The 14,971-nt window shown below is 52.7% G+C and overlaps 1 protein-coding gene across 4 annotated transcripts; it reads left to right on the forward strand.

Moving 5' to 3' along the window:
• Positions 1-7,625: 7,625 nt before the first annotated feature.
• KAZALD1 (Kazal type serine peptidase inhibitor domain 1) lies at positions 7,626-12,503 on the forward strand. Of its 4 annotated transcripts, none has more exons than XM_032313414.1 (6): positions 7,626-8,387; positions 8,863-8,987; positions 9,380-9,948; positions 11,101-11,261; positions 11,343-11,490; positions 11,665-12,503. In XM_032313414.1, the coding sequence occupies exons 3-6, from the start codon at positions 9,432-9,434 to the stop codon at positions 11,757-11,759; spliced, it is 921 nt and encodes a 306-aa protein (XP_032169305.1). In that variant the 5' UTR covers positions 7,626-8,387; positions 8,863-8,987; positions 9,380-9,431; the 3' UTR covers positions 11,760-12,503. The 4 variants fall into 4 exon arrangements, with proteins under 4 accessions (XP_032169305.1, XP_032169306.1, XP_032169307.1 ...); XM_032313415.1 differs by having other exon boundaries at positions 7,626-8,375; XM_032313416.1 differs by having other exon boundaries at positions 7,626-8,083.
• The last annotated feature ends 2,468 nt before the right edge of the window (positions 12,504-14,971 follow it).

Here is a 14,971-nt window from a genome sequence, read left to right on the forward strand (position 1 = left end):
ACCCAGCAAGGAGACCGATGTAAGACTCGATCCCAGGACCCAGGATTCATGACCTGAGCCAGAGGCAGATGTTTAATCGAATGAGCCACCCAGGCGTCCCAGCTTATAGGCTTCTGAACATGCTCAGAGGTTCATGTTGAGCCTCGTGTTTGTTCTTTTTTTTTTTAAGATTTTATTTATTTATTTGACACACACACAGAGTTCTTTTTTTTTTTAAGATTTTATTTATTTATTTGACACACACACAGAGATCACAGGTAGGCAGAGAGGCAGGCAGAGAGAGTGGGGGAAGCAGGCTCCCCGCTGAGCAGAGAGCCTGACTCGGGACTCAATCTCAGGACACTGAGATCATGACCTGAGCCAAAGGCAGAGGCTTAACCCACTGAGCCACCCCAGGTGCCCCTCATGTTTGTTCTTTATAGCCTTTTCTTTCCTCTTTTGCTTAAAAATTTTATTTATTTGAAAGAGAGCACACACATGGGAGAACATGAGCCAGGTGGGGGAGGGGCAGAGGCAGAGGGAGAAGCAGACTCCCCGCCTAGCAGGGAGCCCACGGGGCTCAATCCCAGGCCTGGATCCTGGGATCCTGACCTGAGCTGAAGGCAAACACACAACTGGGTGAGCCACCAGGCGCCCCAGCCTATTCTTTTTTTTTTTTTTTTATAAAGAGAGAGCACAAGTAGGCAGAGAGGCAGGCGGTGGGGGGCGGGGGGAGCAGGCTCCCCGCTAAGCAGAGAGCCCAATGTGGGGCTCCATCCCAGGACCCTGAGACCATGGCCTGAGCTGAAGGCAGAAGCTTAACCCACTGAGCCACCCAGGTGCCCCGCCCCAGCTTATTCTAACATGTTTGTTCAGTTAATGCTGAGTTGTCCACACTGACCAGAGAGGACAGCTGTTTTCTGGTCAGGATTGTCCTTACAATATTTTGATGCTTGCCTGGGGCCCAAGGTTCTCTATGTGCAGGTGCCCCTGTTGTGTGGTTCTTTAAAAGCTGAGTAGTTCCTGGTGCTTGGGTGGCTCAGTGGGCTGAAGCCTCTGCCTTCGGCTCGGGTCATGATCTTGGGGTCCTGGGATTGAGTCCAGCATCAGGCTCCCTGCTCAGCGGGGAGCCTGCTTCCTCCTCTTTCTGCCTGCCTCTCTGACTACTTGAGATCTCTGTCAAATAAATATATATAGTCTTAAAAAAAAAAAAAGGCAGAGTAGTTCCTGCCTAGTAGTGCTCTTTATCTTACCTCAACCCTTGAGAAAACATCCCACCATTTCTTCCTTGGAGTTCTAAGCATACGTTTTCCAGATTCTTCCTTGGTTTCAGGGAAATAGCCAGTTCAGAGGGATCTTGGATGTTAACCTCTTGCCCAACTCCTCACAGAAGCCATTACTGAACTGTTGTACCCTAAAAGCAAAGGTTGAGAGTGGGATGTGAGCAAGGATTCTGTCACAAATACATGTAGTTTGGAATCTGAGACCTTTTCCTGGTCATAGGTCTTGATGGGGCTCCCAGACAGATGGCCTTTCCAGGAGCTGTCTTAGTTTTGGTTCCTCAGAAAGCACATCCTGAGACAAGGATTGAGTATAAGATGTTTATTTGGGAACCCTCCCAGAAAACAGAACGAGCAGACAGAAGGGAGGGAAGGGAGGAAAAGCAAAGAGTGCATCAGGGAGCGCGTTACCACTGAGGGCAACCGGGGCTCAATCCCACTGAGCCACCTTGAAGACCGCATAGAACACACCTCAGAATTATGCCACTGGAAGGAAGGAAGCAGAGGTATTTATCCTTCAACTCCTGGCCCTCATCGGACGTGGCTTGCTTTTGAGTAAACTCGGGCATTTTTAGCATGCCCTGCTACCCAAGCTCACTCTAGGGGCCGGAGGCCTCCCTCAGGCAGAGGGACCCAGGAGCTTATACAGGAACCGTCTGCAGGTAAGCTTTGGTGTGGCCAAGGATAAATGGCTGGGGCACTGACTGTGTCTGCTACAGGGGGAGACTCATGCTCCAGGATGGCCAGGCCTTGGCCATGACATTAATTCTTGTCGAGCATATCACTCAAGCAGAGTCAATAAAATGTTACCCTGTGATTTGATATATTGATTTTTTTTTTCTGGAAGCCATAAGTTTATGCAGGCAGAAGCTGTTTATGGCCTTCTTCCCTCGCGGCTTGCAAGAAAATATTAGAAGTGGATTCATCAGTTTGAACATACTGGTGTGACATTCAGGAGAGAAGTCTAGGGCAGAGATGGAAATCTGGGAATCATCTGGACATAAACAATCATGGTAGAAGGAAGGAGGAATCACTGTCGAGATGCCAACAGAAAGCTATCTCATTGGCCTCGCTTACAGAAAATTGTCTTCAAGTGAAAAGTAAAGCGAGACTGAAGAGCCTGCCACTTCGGAGAACATCACTTGTCAACACAAGATCATTCCTTCTGAGTGTGTCGTAATGAACAGTGGACCTCAACCAGTGACCCTGGAGCTCCAGCCTTGCCCACAGCTGCCCCAACAGGTAGATGTAGACCATGAAAATATGTAATTAGCTTTCCTGAAAGCTAACCTCCTTTCCCTTCAATGACATTTTTCTTAAAGATTTTATTTTTTAAGTAATCTCTACTTCCAATGTGGGGATCAAACAACCCTGAGAGCTGCACACTCCACTGACTGAGCCAGCCAGGTGCCCCTCCCTTCAATGACTTTTGATAGTAATTTAAAAAGCAACTTATTGGCACCTGGATGGTTCAGTTGGTTAAGCATTCAACTGGTGATTTTGGCTCAGGTCATGATCTCAGGGTGGTGGGATCGAGCCCCATACTGGGCTCAGTGGTAAGTCTGCTTGAGATTCTCCGTCTCCCTCTCCTTCTGCCCCTTTGTCCCACCCACCCACCCCCAAAATAAATAATCTGTTTTAAAAAATAGTATCATAGCAATGTCCGTGTCTCGGTTCTGATAATCATACTATGGTTACATAAAATGTTATTACTGGGTTAGGATGGGTAAAGGGTATGTGGGAACTTTCTGTGCTATTTTTGGAACTTCTAGGCAAATGTTTAATTATTTCAAAATAAAGTAAAAAAAAAAAATCCAGGGAAGGAATCCTTGTGGACTGGCCATCTTAGAATCTTAAGCTCTAAAGTATTTACTTAATGGCTAAAATTTAAAAGACTGACAATACCAAGTGTTGCCAAGGATGTGGCTCAGTGGGAGCTCTCACTAACTGCTGGGGACTGTGTGACTTGATAGAGTCACTTTGGAAAAATGGTTTGGTAATAACTACTAATGTTGAACCCATGTATATCACAGGATGCAGCAATTCCATTCATAGATGTATTGCAATTTACATAGGTGTCAAAATCAGATAAAATTTAAATGTGGCGTTAGAAATCATTGTCTAGGGGGGAAAAGAGGGATTAATGGTTGTGATGGGACATGAAGGGGGTTTCTAGAAGTTAACAATGTTCTATTTCTTGATCCGGATGGTGATCACATGAGTATTTATTTTGTAATAATTAATTAAACTCTATCTCTATTTCATGCACTTTTCTGTTATACTTCAATATGGGGGGGCAGTTAAAAAGAGAACAAGAGGGATGCCTGGGTGGCTCAGTTGGTTGGGCAGCTGCCTTCGGCTCAGGTCATGATCCCAGCGTCCTGGGATCGAGTCCCACATCGGGCTCCTTGCTTGGCGGGGAGTCTGCTTCTCCCTCTGCCTCTGCCTGCCATTCTGTCTGTGTTCGCGCTCTCTCTCTCTGACAAAAAAAAAAAAAAAAAAAAAAAAAAAAAGAGAACAAGAAGTGTAGAAAGAGTCTAAATGATTTAAACTTCCTTTCTAAGTTTATTAATACATAAGGTGGCCAAGTCATCAGGTCAGATGGAGCTACATTCTCCATTTCAAAGGTGGGTGGGACACTGGGGTTGGGGTGGAGAGAGTTGCCTCTTTGGATATAGGAAAAGTAAATTAAAGAAATTTTCACCTGATCTTTCTCTGCATGTCTTAAAGCTCATTTAATCTGGCTTAATGCCTCTAGCTATTCCAGACAGCTAGTCTCCTGGGTATTCCAGCTTTCTTTGGTAACATTATTTGTAGCTGAATTATGTTTCTCTTTCCACCTGGCTGTCCCATGTTTCTAAATTTATCTCAGCATCCTAATTTACCTATAAAAATAGCCTCTACTTTTTTATTATGGAAAATAATTTTACAAAACAAAGAAATAGTGAGCATTATACATAACCATTTGCCTCATTTCAAGTTGTCTTTGGGTAGCTTTTTTTAAAAAAAAAGATTCTATATATTTATTATTTTTTAAAAAGGTTCTATTTATTTATTTGACAGAGACACAGTGAGAGAGGGAACACAAGAGGAGGGGAGTGGGAGAGGGAGAAGCAGGCCTCCTGCCGAGCAGAGAGCCCCTTGCAGGGCTCCATCCCAGGGTCCCAGGATCATGACTGAGCCAAAGGCAGACGCCCATTGGCTGAGCCACCCAGGTGCCCCTACTTACTTTTATTTTTTTTGAGAGTGAACATGAACTAGGAGGGCGGGGTGACAAGCAGGGGCAGAGGGGAAGGGAGAGGGGCAAGTAGATTCCCTGCCAAGCCGGCTAGATCACAGGGCTCTGAGATTATGACCTGAGCCAAAGTCACTCTTTTTTTTTTTTTTTTAAAGATTTTATTTATTTGACAGAGAGACATCACAAGTAGGCAGAGAGGCAGGCAGAGAGAGAGAGAGAGGAGGAAGCAGACTCCCTGCCGAGCAGAGAGCCCGATGCGGGACTTGATCCCAGGACCCTGAGATCATGACCTGAGCCGAAGGCAGCGGCTTAACCCACTGAGCCACCCAGGCGCCCCAAAGTCAGACTCTTAACTGAGCCTCCAAGACACCCCTGTCTTCAGGTGTTTATTGATGACATATATGATAAACAGTATCCATATACTTCTCCTTTTCACTTAAACTTATCTTCCTGTACGTATTTTTCACTTTGACAAAGTTCACCTATAGTAGTGTTGGGTCCCCCCAAAATTGGGTACCCCAATAATGGGTCCGTGATTAAAGGAGCGAGACTGATACAAAGTGAAAGTCAAGCAAAGCTTTATTTCGCGCCAAGCAGCAGGAATCAAACCCACCGTCAAACAGACCGGTCGTGGCCATCCCTACAGAGAGGACGACCCCTCCCTGCTTTCCTGACTAACTTTTATAGAGCAAAGGCCATGTGGTTGGGCCTGGCCACACACAGGTGGCCAATGAGATTGTAACACACACAGGAAACTCCACAGTGATGCTAGCGACCGATTGAACTACAATTTACCCTAGTAGACATTTGAATCAGCCTATCACCTAGTTCAGAATTCGTGCCCAAAATGTGCCCAAAGGGCAGGGGCCCATACTCCTTGGTAGCTAGGAGACAGTATGGCCTCCACTGATTGAATACCTCCACCTGGCCTGACCCACCCTTGTACTTGGACTTTGTTACCTGAGACTGGTTTCCCGGACTTGCTTTTAAAAAAGTTCCCTTGGTGGGGGGGGCAAGGTCAATTTAAGTTTTATAACAGAAGGGCAGTTCAACCGGGGTGGGGCCGCTCTGGCTGAATAGGCCCTTACAGTAGGTGTCAACAAGCTATTCCATCTTAATTATCTATGTTGAGCCTTTTTGACTTAAGTAATTCTAATGTTCACAGGAAGCACAATACCTCTGTATCCATCTCTAATGGGTCAGTTTGGATCATTTGTTTCATTTCTGCTTCTTCATCAAAATTGCAACCCCACTATTTTCACCAGCTGTGTCAAAACAGTGTTCAGAATGAAGTAACAGGTTAGAATGTGGGGTTCTCCCAAGTAATTTCTAAAAAGATTTTATTTATTTATTTGACAGAAAGAGAGTGTGCACACACAGGGGGAGCAGCAGGCAGAGCAGGAGGGAGAAGCAGGCTTCCTGCTCTGCAGGGAACCCGATGCGGGACTCGATCCCAGGACCCTGGAATCGTTACCTGGGCCTGAACCACCCAGGCGCCCCCTTCCCAAGTAGTTTCTTACAAGATACACACTGATCCTTAACACCTTGTTTCATCTTATGCTGTTCATCTGTGTAAGACCCATTTCATTCTGTCATTATACTTAACAATTATTTCATGGGTCAGTGGCTGAAAGAAAATGAAGATATGCTAGCCTGTGAAGTATAGGCTATGATTCACAGTGGAAAGCAAACTACATTCTAGATATCATTCTCTCTCCAGTCCAGGCATCTACAGTCAAGGGTGGGGAGGAGAAAGAGGCAGGACTATCTGTTCTTCAAGAAATTTTAACTTCACTCTCCTCATCTGAATCTAGTCTCTCTCATCCAGATGCAAAGATGGGGCCACCTGGCTCCTCTCCTTGTAGTACTCACATTATCTAAACTAGAGAATCCTTTTCTTGTGGCCCAACAGTTTTGCATGACCCAAACTGAGCCAACATTTTCAAAGTATGGATATGCTGTAATTGTATGGGAATAGATGTATTGAATGTGTTTCGCAGTCTGAATGGATAGTGTCAGATAATGGGGATCTGGGAACATATCTAGACTTTCAAATTGTCTTCTGTAAAAAAAATCCCTTCTAAAAACATTCTTACAATATGTGGTGTTTTTAAATATATAAAAATGTTTTTTACAATATGTGCAATAAATCTTTACTTAAGAAAAGCAGATCTGTATAAGTCCACATCTTCGGTGCCTACTGTGTGCACGGTCATGCTACTGTCACCAACAGCAAGCCCACCAGAGGGCGCTCCTTCCCCATCTATCTAGCCTTCAATCAGAGACTCGGAAAATCCAAATTAAACTTGACTTTCCACACACGGGAAGTCTTTGATATTTAATCCACACAAATATTTACCGAGAATTTACTGTGCTGCCAGGTGCAGGGCTAGGTGCACAGGATACAGTGAAGAATTAGGCACGATTCCTAATACCAAACACTTAGAGAGCAGGGAAGACTCAAAAGTAAACAACTGGGTACAATTAAGTAGGGTAAGTGAAGAGTTTCTAGGTCTGGGGAGTTGTTTATTTGTATTTTAAGATTTTATTTACTTATTTGACAAAGAGAGACCCTAAGAGAGGGAACACAAGCAGGGGGAGTGGGAGAGGGAGAAGCAGGCTTCCCAGTGAGCAAGGAGCCCAGCAATGGGTCTCAATACCCCTGGATGGTGACCTGAGCCGAAGGCTGACGCGTAAGGACTGAGCCACTCGGCGCCCCTGAGTTTGTTGTTTAAATACTGGCTCCAAGTCTTAGAAGCCGGTAACGATTCATTTTGGGATCCCCAACGGCTTCCGCTGGGTACACTGGAAGTGATCTCCACCCTCAAGGCATTTTGTAATTCAGAGCCACAGACCAGCTTGAGCGGCTCCATTAGTCAGCTCCGCAATTTCATGTCCCTTCCTACCCCCTCCCTCGTTTTATTGTTCGGGGCTTCCTGCAGTTCTCTTACAGTCCACTTCTGCTCTAGGTCAACAGTTGCAGTTGGACCCAGGGCCTAAGACAAGGGATTACCCACAACGATCTGCCACCGCTGGCTCCGCCCACTCTTTTTTCCTGCTTGAAACCCGCGGGCCTTTCCTGCTTTGAATTCCTAGACTTCCTGTTCTGATTCTCGCGACAGTTTCGAGGCATCGCGTGAAGTGTGCTCCCTGTCCTGCTGGAGTTTTGGAGATGGGGGGTACAGTTTCTCTGCTTTCGCCCACCTCGTCAGAGCCCCCACCCCCATCCTGGCCAGGAGAAACTGGGAACCCCTAAGTGAAAGGGTTTGGCCGAGTTCAGGTCCAGAGGGAGAGTCCTGGGCTGCATCCGGGAGTTTTGAATCTCCAGGCCTTCAGTACGCATGCGGAGCCGATCCCCCTGGGTGGTGTGGAGGCCGTCGCCCGCCTTGAACTTCGGGGCTGGTCAGGAGGCCCAGGTCCAGGCCGCTAGGCCGGGGGCCAGGTTCTTCTGGGACGAGTAAATACCGTCTAAATACCGTCACCTCCCCGACTGCAAAGTTCAGTTTCAGCTCCCTGCAAACTGTACTGCAGCACGGCTTCTGTAAGCCGCTTGGGGCAGGCTAGGGCGGGGCCTGGCAGACCCCCGGTAAGCCGGGCGGGCCTCCAGGAACGCTCTCCTCCCCACCCCCAGCCCAGATTGCCACGGTGGCGCTGGTGGCGGCTGTGAGACCGAACGCCTCCAGCCTTGGCGGCCTTGCAAATGTAACCTGTAATCCCGACCCGGAGCGAGGTCCGCGCGGGAGGCGCCCCGCCCACCTCTCCCTGCGGCTGCTGGTCAGCTGGGACCTCTATAATCAGTCGCGCTGAAGCACCTGCCGGATGTGGGGAGGGAGGAGGAGACCAGTTGTGGCGTGGCGGATGGAAGCGCCAAGTCTCTGGTCAGCGCCTTGGTAGGGAAGCTGGATGGGCAAGACTGCAATAGCCCCCGGGAAACCAGCCCTGGGCTTCGGGGCGACTACTTTGGTTGGTCCTGCCCTCCAGGAACGCGCGACTTGGCAGCTGAGCTCCTACTGCCTCCCTGTTATGCAGCTGCTCTGGCAGACCCCAGGGACTGTAAAGTACGATGGGACAAGCCCTCGACCTTCACTGAACCCTTCCAGCTTCCCAGCCACCCCCATATCCCCTACTCCCAACCCCCACCCCACCCTGCCCCTTGTCTTCTCCCAGCTTCGGTGTCCGGTTACGGGCTCCTCACTTCTCACTGTGACTTTGGCCCAGCTAGGGGAAGTGGCCCAGGAGGGTCCCGTGCGGCTGCATGAAATTGGCAGCTTCAGAACTGGAGGGAGGGGGTTGAGTGCGACGTTGAGAGGCGGGGAGAGGAGCGGAGGAGGTGCTCTCTGAGTCCAAGTCCGTGGGCTCTCTCAGATCCTCAAGCTGGAGCAGAGGTGGCTGGCAGGCCCAGCGGATTGTTGGCCTCTGCTTTCTTTCCACCGCCTGCTTTTTCCCACCGGAGAAACGGCTGTTCTGAAGGGCTTAGTCCTGGACACTAGGTGAGTGCTCTGGGCCCAGGAGCATTACTTCTTCCCCATTCTCACCCTTATTAACAACTCCTTAGTTCTGGGGCCATCAATTCTCATCCTCCTCTAGGGCAGGAAGCTTCAGAGCTGGATGGTCTGTGGTGCTGCCGCTGGGGTGTGTGTGTGTGTGCCCGCGCACGCGCTGGTGGTTGAGCTTTATTACCCGTTCTTCTCACCTCTCCCCAACCCCAGAAACACAGTCTAGTCAATCACTGGATGGCTCCTAGAGAGTCACCAGGCATCTTGTGGAGGGTCTGCTGGACGCCAAGGCAGCAGGGGAGGGGGCAGTGTGCTTGGGTCAAACTTTGGTACAAGGAACAGTGAGGTCGCTTCTGACCTCCTGACCTGGCTTCCCTCCCTGGCAGGGTGCCACGAACGCGCTGATGCCCGGAGTGCTCGCAGGGCTTCCAGCTAACCATGCCGCAGCAGCCCATAGCTGCCCGGGCGCCGCCCTCGCTGCTCCTGCTCCTGCTGCTGCTGCTGCTGCTGCGGACGCCGCCCCCGACAGGCGCACCGCCGTCCCCAGGCCCCGATTACCTGCGGCGCGGCTGGTTGCGGCTGCTGGCGGAGGGCGAGGGCTGCGCTCCCTGTCGGCCAGAAGAGTGCGCCGAGCCGCGGGGCTGCCTGGCCGGACGGGTGCGCGACGTGTGCGGCTGCTGCTGGGAATGCGCCAACCTCGAGGGCCAGCTCTGCGACCTGGACCCCAGCGCCCACTTCTATGGGCGCTGCGGCGAGCAGCTTGAGTGCCGGTTGGACGCGGGCGGCGACCTGAGCCGCGGAGAGGTGCCGGAGCCTCTGTGTGCCTGCCGCTCGCAGCGCCCGCTCTGCGGGTCGGACGGCCGTACCTACGCGCAGATCTGCCGCCTGCAGGAGGCGGCCCGCGCTCGGCCTGACGCCAACCTCACGCTGGCGCACCCGGGGCCCTGCGAATCCGGTACGCACGGCCCGCGGGCCCTACCCCCGGCACTTGGGGCACTCCAGGCACTCGAGGCATTGCTCCCCGACCTGCTACTGAAGCAGGTCTCTGGCCAGCGGAGCGAAAACGTTGAGGCCGGGGAGTCCTCGAGTCCAGTATAAGCCCGCTCTTGCCGCTGGTCCGCAGAGACTAGCACCTTCGGGGGCCGAGCTCTGTCCGCACGGCGCGTGGAAGCCCCCTGAGGCGCGTGGAAGCCCCAGACCCGGCCGGCCAGGTCCCTCCTCAGAGGGAGCAGGCATAGGGCCAATGACTGGTTTCAAAACCGAGAGAGCAAAGACTCCCAGTCTGCCCAGACTGCTGGGGCCCAGGCAGCGAGACTTGGGTTCCAGAGAGATGCAATCGGGTTTCTTTTGGGCAGATTCCGATTTCGTAGAGCAAGCTGTTCGCCCAGTCTCCCCACCTCCCTTCGGTTTCTTCTGTGCCTTAGGATTCGTGAGGGAGGGGGCTCTTCCAGCTCCTCCCTCCTACCCCCGGGGGCTGAGGGCCATTCAGGCCTCAGGTTTCCTTTGGCAGCGTTAGTCACTTTCACTTCCTGAGCCCCTTTGAGGGATCTGGCCTGGCTGGGGCTGCCAGGAAAACAAACACCGGCGGGGTCCCAAGACTTTACCCCATAACTGCAGGCTTTCTGCCGGCTGCCCAGATCTGGTTTCAGGTTCTCTGCCTTTCCCACGTGGGAATCCCCCCTCCTCTGCCTCCTTCCCTGGTCCCAGGGTGTGTGTGTGTGTGGGGAGGGAAGGGCTGTTCCTGGGGTCTTTGGCAACTGGATCTGGTTAGGAAGGGGGGAGGGTAGAGGGAGGTGTTGGTTACACGTAGGGCAGGATAGGGGCCTCTAGGGTAGAATGAGGACAGGGGAGAGATCAGGGATGGAGTAAGGCTGCTGAGCTGTGGCATCCTGTCTGCTTGTACCTCACCATTTCGGAGTTTATACCTGCGTGTACCTGTACCTACATTTACATGTACCCATGTGTACCGATCAAGTCACGTGTATGAGTGTGTATTTACCTCCGCGTTGACTGTCTTCCCCCCACAAACACTTCCATGATGGTTCATACACAGCCTGCTTCTGGGGCCGGATGTGCCCATTCTCAGGCCTCCCATCTCCATCCCCAGAGCCCCAGATCGTGTTGCACCCATATGACGTTTGGAATGTGACGGGGCAGGATGTGATCTTTGGCTGCGAGGTGTTTGCCTACCCCATGGCATCCATCGAGTGGAGGAAGGACGGCTTGGATGTTCAGCTACCAGGGGATGACCCCCACATCTCAGTGCAGGTAGGAGAGGGAGTCGAGGCCTCCTCTGGGCAGCCCAGGGTCCTCTTAGAAGGACCCTGCTGACCCCACCTCTGGCTCCAGTTCAGGGGTGGACCCCAGAGGTTTGAGGTCACAGGCTGGCTGCAGATCCAGGCTGTGCGTCCCAGCGATGAAGGTATCTACCGCTGCCTGGCCCGCAACGCCCTGGGCCAGGTCGAGGCCCCAGCTAGCCTGACAGTGCTTACACCAGGTAAGGGTGAGCCCTGGGCTCTGGGGACTGGCGGGGGGGGGGGGTGCTGGTGGTGGATTAAAGCCCTTGAATGTGTGTCTGTGTGCCTATGTGCATGTGGGTTCAAAGGCAAGTATGGCTTCACTGACAGCCCCTCTTTCCTCTTCTCTCTCCTTTGCCCACGTGTGTTTGCAGACCAACTGAACTCCACAGGCATCCCCCATCTGCCATCCCTGCATCTGATTCCTGGGGAGGAGGCTGAGAGTGAAGAGGGCGAGGATTACTACTAGGTCTGCAGCCCCAGGCTGTGGGGGTGCGTGAGTGGGGAGAGTATTCATCCCTGCTCTTGAAAAGACCTGGAAGGGGGAGCAGGGCCCTTTCATTGCTTTAGTGCCCTTCGTAGGGGGAACATGGTGGTGGTTAAGTAGGGAGACAAAAGTTGGCAGAGCGTAGGGAGAGAGGCAGATGCTAGGGGAAGTGGGAAGCAAAGAGGCCTATGGAGGAGGTGCCCTGGCCAGGACAGCCTCCAGCATAGACCAACCAGGCAGAAGACAGCAGCTGCCTCCTGGTCGCTAGGCTGGGTGGGAGTATCAGGGAAGGGGGTTGCAGAGGAAACACAAAGAGGCAGCCGGGATCCTCTGCTTCTTCCTGACAGCCTTCCCTCCAGCCCTCTTCAGCCAGTCTTCTGAACTACCCTTTGCCACAACTCCTACTGTTATTTTTCTAGTCCCTAACCTTTGCCTAGCCTCAGTTTTCCCTTCCTCAAAACTCACCTAGAAATTTCCCCCCTCACCTAAGTTCTAATTGCACTTACTAACAGCAGTCTTCTTTGCTGTTGGCCATCTGTGGTCTGGAAAAGCATAATGGAGCACGGTTTAGGCCAGTGCATTAAGATGGGCATTTGGTTATGTCTGACTTCTGTCCTTCTGGAAAATTCGAGGCCAGGACCATATCTTATACCACTCTGTATTGGACACTGCCTAGCACAGGACTAGGCACAGTAGGCATGCAATAAAGATTTATGAACAAACTGAGACACAGATGCACAGGTGTTTCATGCAGGTGTGCACATGAAGACCACATTTCCCTAGGAGGCTTCCCATGACAGTAGGACACTGGCTTCTAGAAGCTGCTCCCTAGGCATGTGCCTGTGGGATGTAGAGAGGGAGCTTGGGGCGGCAGGTGGGGGGCAGGGCTGCCCTGCCCTCTAGGGAGCAAGACTGAAGACACTTGCTTGGAGGGAGGGTGTTCTCCCCATCTGCGCTCCATTGGGGCTGGCCTGCCCCAGCAGGTGGAGAACCAGGTCCGTGTGGGTGGGGCCCCAGGGTAAAAGCACAAACTGGATGGAGGGGAGCACCTTGGTGAGCAGCGTGGGCTGCACCCTAGGTTTCCCTTAGGAATCCACCCATTTTTTTTGCTGAAACCAAATTCAGGTAAGCCAGTTTCCTTATCTATCAACTGTGACCTGTCCTATCTGGCTGGGGGGTCACTCCCCACATCTCCACACTCGCTATACCTGGCCTAGGTGAGGAGGCCCAGTGTTTATTGGCTGAGTGAAGCAGAAAATGAAAACTTGAGTTCGGGAGGCCAAGACCCTGTGTGTGGATGGCGACAGTCTCCTACGCGCGCAGGGCCCCGCCCCGAGTCTGGCGCCACCACCGGAGAGGTCCCAGTTGGCTCAGTGTCTGAGCTTGTCCTCTGGGGCCCAAGGCAGGCAGCGCGGGCTCTTGGGAAGGGCGTGGCCCGGAATCCCCACCCGAGAGCTTGGCGGTCCCTCCCGCGGGACCGCAGGGCTCCTCCGCAGGCTAAGCGAGGGGGCAGCTGGCGGTAACTAGTCTGTCTAGAGCCTGGCGGCCCCAGGAACTGCACTCCACAGCTCGAGCGGGTTTGAGACTTGGGGTGAATTCCAGGACGACCGCGGAAGCAGGAGTGGGAATGTGAGCGGTGTGCCGGGGAGAGGGGGTCATGTTGCTAGGCGTCCGGACCAGAAAGCGTTCTACTCAGCACTGAAAGGGGGGGACGTGGTGTGGGTGGTCCGACCCTGTCGGGTTCTCGGCAGGTCTCCCACCCAGCGGTGCTCGAAGGCGCCCCCTGGCGGGTCTATTGCTACTACCGTGCCTACCTGCAGAGCGGAGGCTCCACCCGACCCAAGGGGATCACAGGCACCCCGGCAGTCTGTACTCCTTGATCGCTTTTGCAGACTTCATAGAGTATTCGAGTGCAGGCTTCTTACGGCCTCAGTTTCCCCCTCCCAGCCCTGCTGGTTCAGGCCCCACAGCCTGGAATAGCAGGAATCCCTGCTGCTCCACATGCCCGCCCCCTCCCCGCCTCTGCTCCGCAGACGGGCTTTAATAACGTCGCTGGAAAGTGACACGCGATTTATTATTAAAGTAATGCGGGGACGGGAAAGGTTTAATAAACGCGCTGCGATGCCGAGATTATTCACCGCAAATAAATGAGAGTGCGGGCGGCGTTTTAATAAATAATTTCCCGCTGCTCCCCGGGGAAGAGAGGGGAAGAGGAGGGGGAAGCCGAGCCGCTGCCAGAACTCCCGGCCTCGCCTCCCCACGGGTTTTCAAGCCTTCCCTGCGTTTTTCGTTCGAGGTTGCTCACACCAGAAATGTGAGGCTCCAGGAGGGCTAACTCGGAGTGGCCTAGGCAGGGAGGCGGGAAGACCTCTGTCTCACCCAACTTCCCCCAACTTCGGGATTCTAAGTGCTTTGCTTAAGATGAGCGAATGCTCTTCCTTCCGACTCCGAGCCAGAGATCGGTAGTATACACTGTACTGGTGCAGGAGGGACCAGACCCTCCCCAGCCGAGGGTACTAGGTCCTAGGGTCTGGCCATTCTCTCTGCTTTCGGCTGACCCCCGCTGGCCGTCCAGGGCAGGAGGTCGGGAATACGCCGGTTAGAGGGCGGTGTGTACGGGTGCGTAGGAGCCGTGAATGACCCTGACTCCCTCCTCTGCCGTCGTGGGGCATCGGCCTGTTTATTACTAAGATGCCTCCTAGTAGGGGTCCTTCAGCCACGCGGTTCTGACGGGTGAAGCCCAACTTCTGGCTCACTGGTGAACCAGGGTGGATTTGAGGGCTGAGCAGAACTGGGGCCCCCGAGGGCGAGTCCGCCGGTCCAACAGAATCCTGGAGGCCCGAGAGGACGAGCCCGATTTTGGAGATGGCCGAGACTGCAGACTTTGGGGACCAAGAATTCGCCCACCGCCCTGCTGGGTGGCGGAATGAGAGGGAAGCTCTTGGGGTACATCGGCTTCGCAAATTTTGAGCGTGGTGGGCCAGAAGGGGCGACAGCTCTGGCGACCCCCCTGGCCACGCTTGGGAGTACGTGAAGTGGCAGAAGAGTGCCATCTGGTGGACATTTCTGGTTGTGGCAGCGAGGTCTGGGTCAGGGGGCCTTGAGAGTTAAATTGGAAAAAGGATGCTTCTCCCATTTGTATTCACTTACTTTTGTGAACATGCGCATATGTGTTTAGTATATATATGTGGTAT

Source organism: Mustela erminea, chromosome 14 (assembly GCF_009829155.1).
Source record: "Mustela erminea isolate mMusErm1 chromosome 14, mMusErm1.Pri, whole genome shotgun sequence".
In the NCBI taxonomy this organism is placed as follows: Eukaryota; Metazoa; Chordata; class Mammalia; order Carnivora; family Mustelidae; genus Mustela; species Mustela erminea.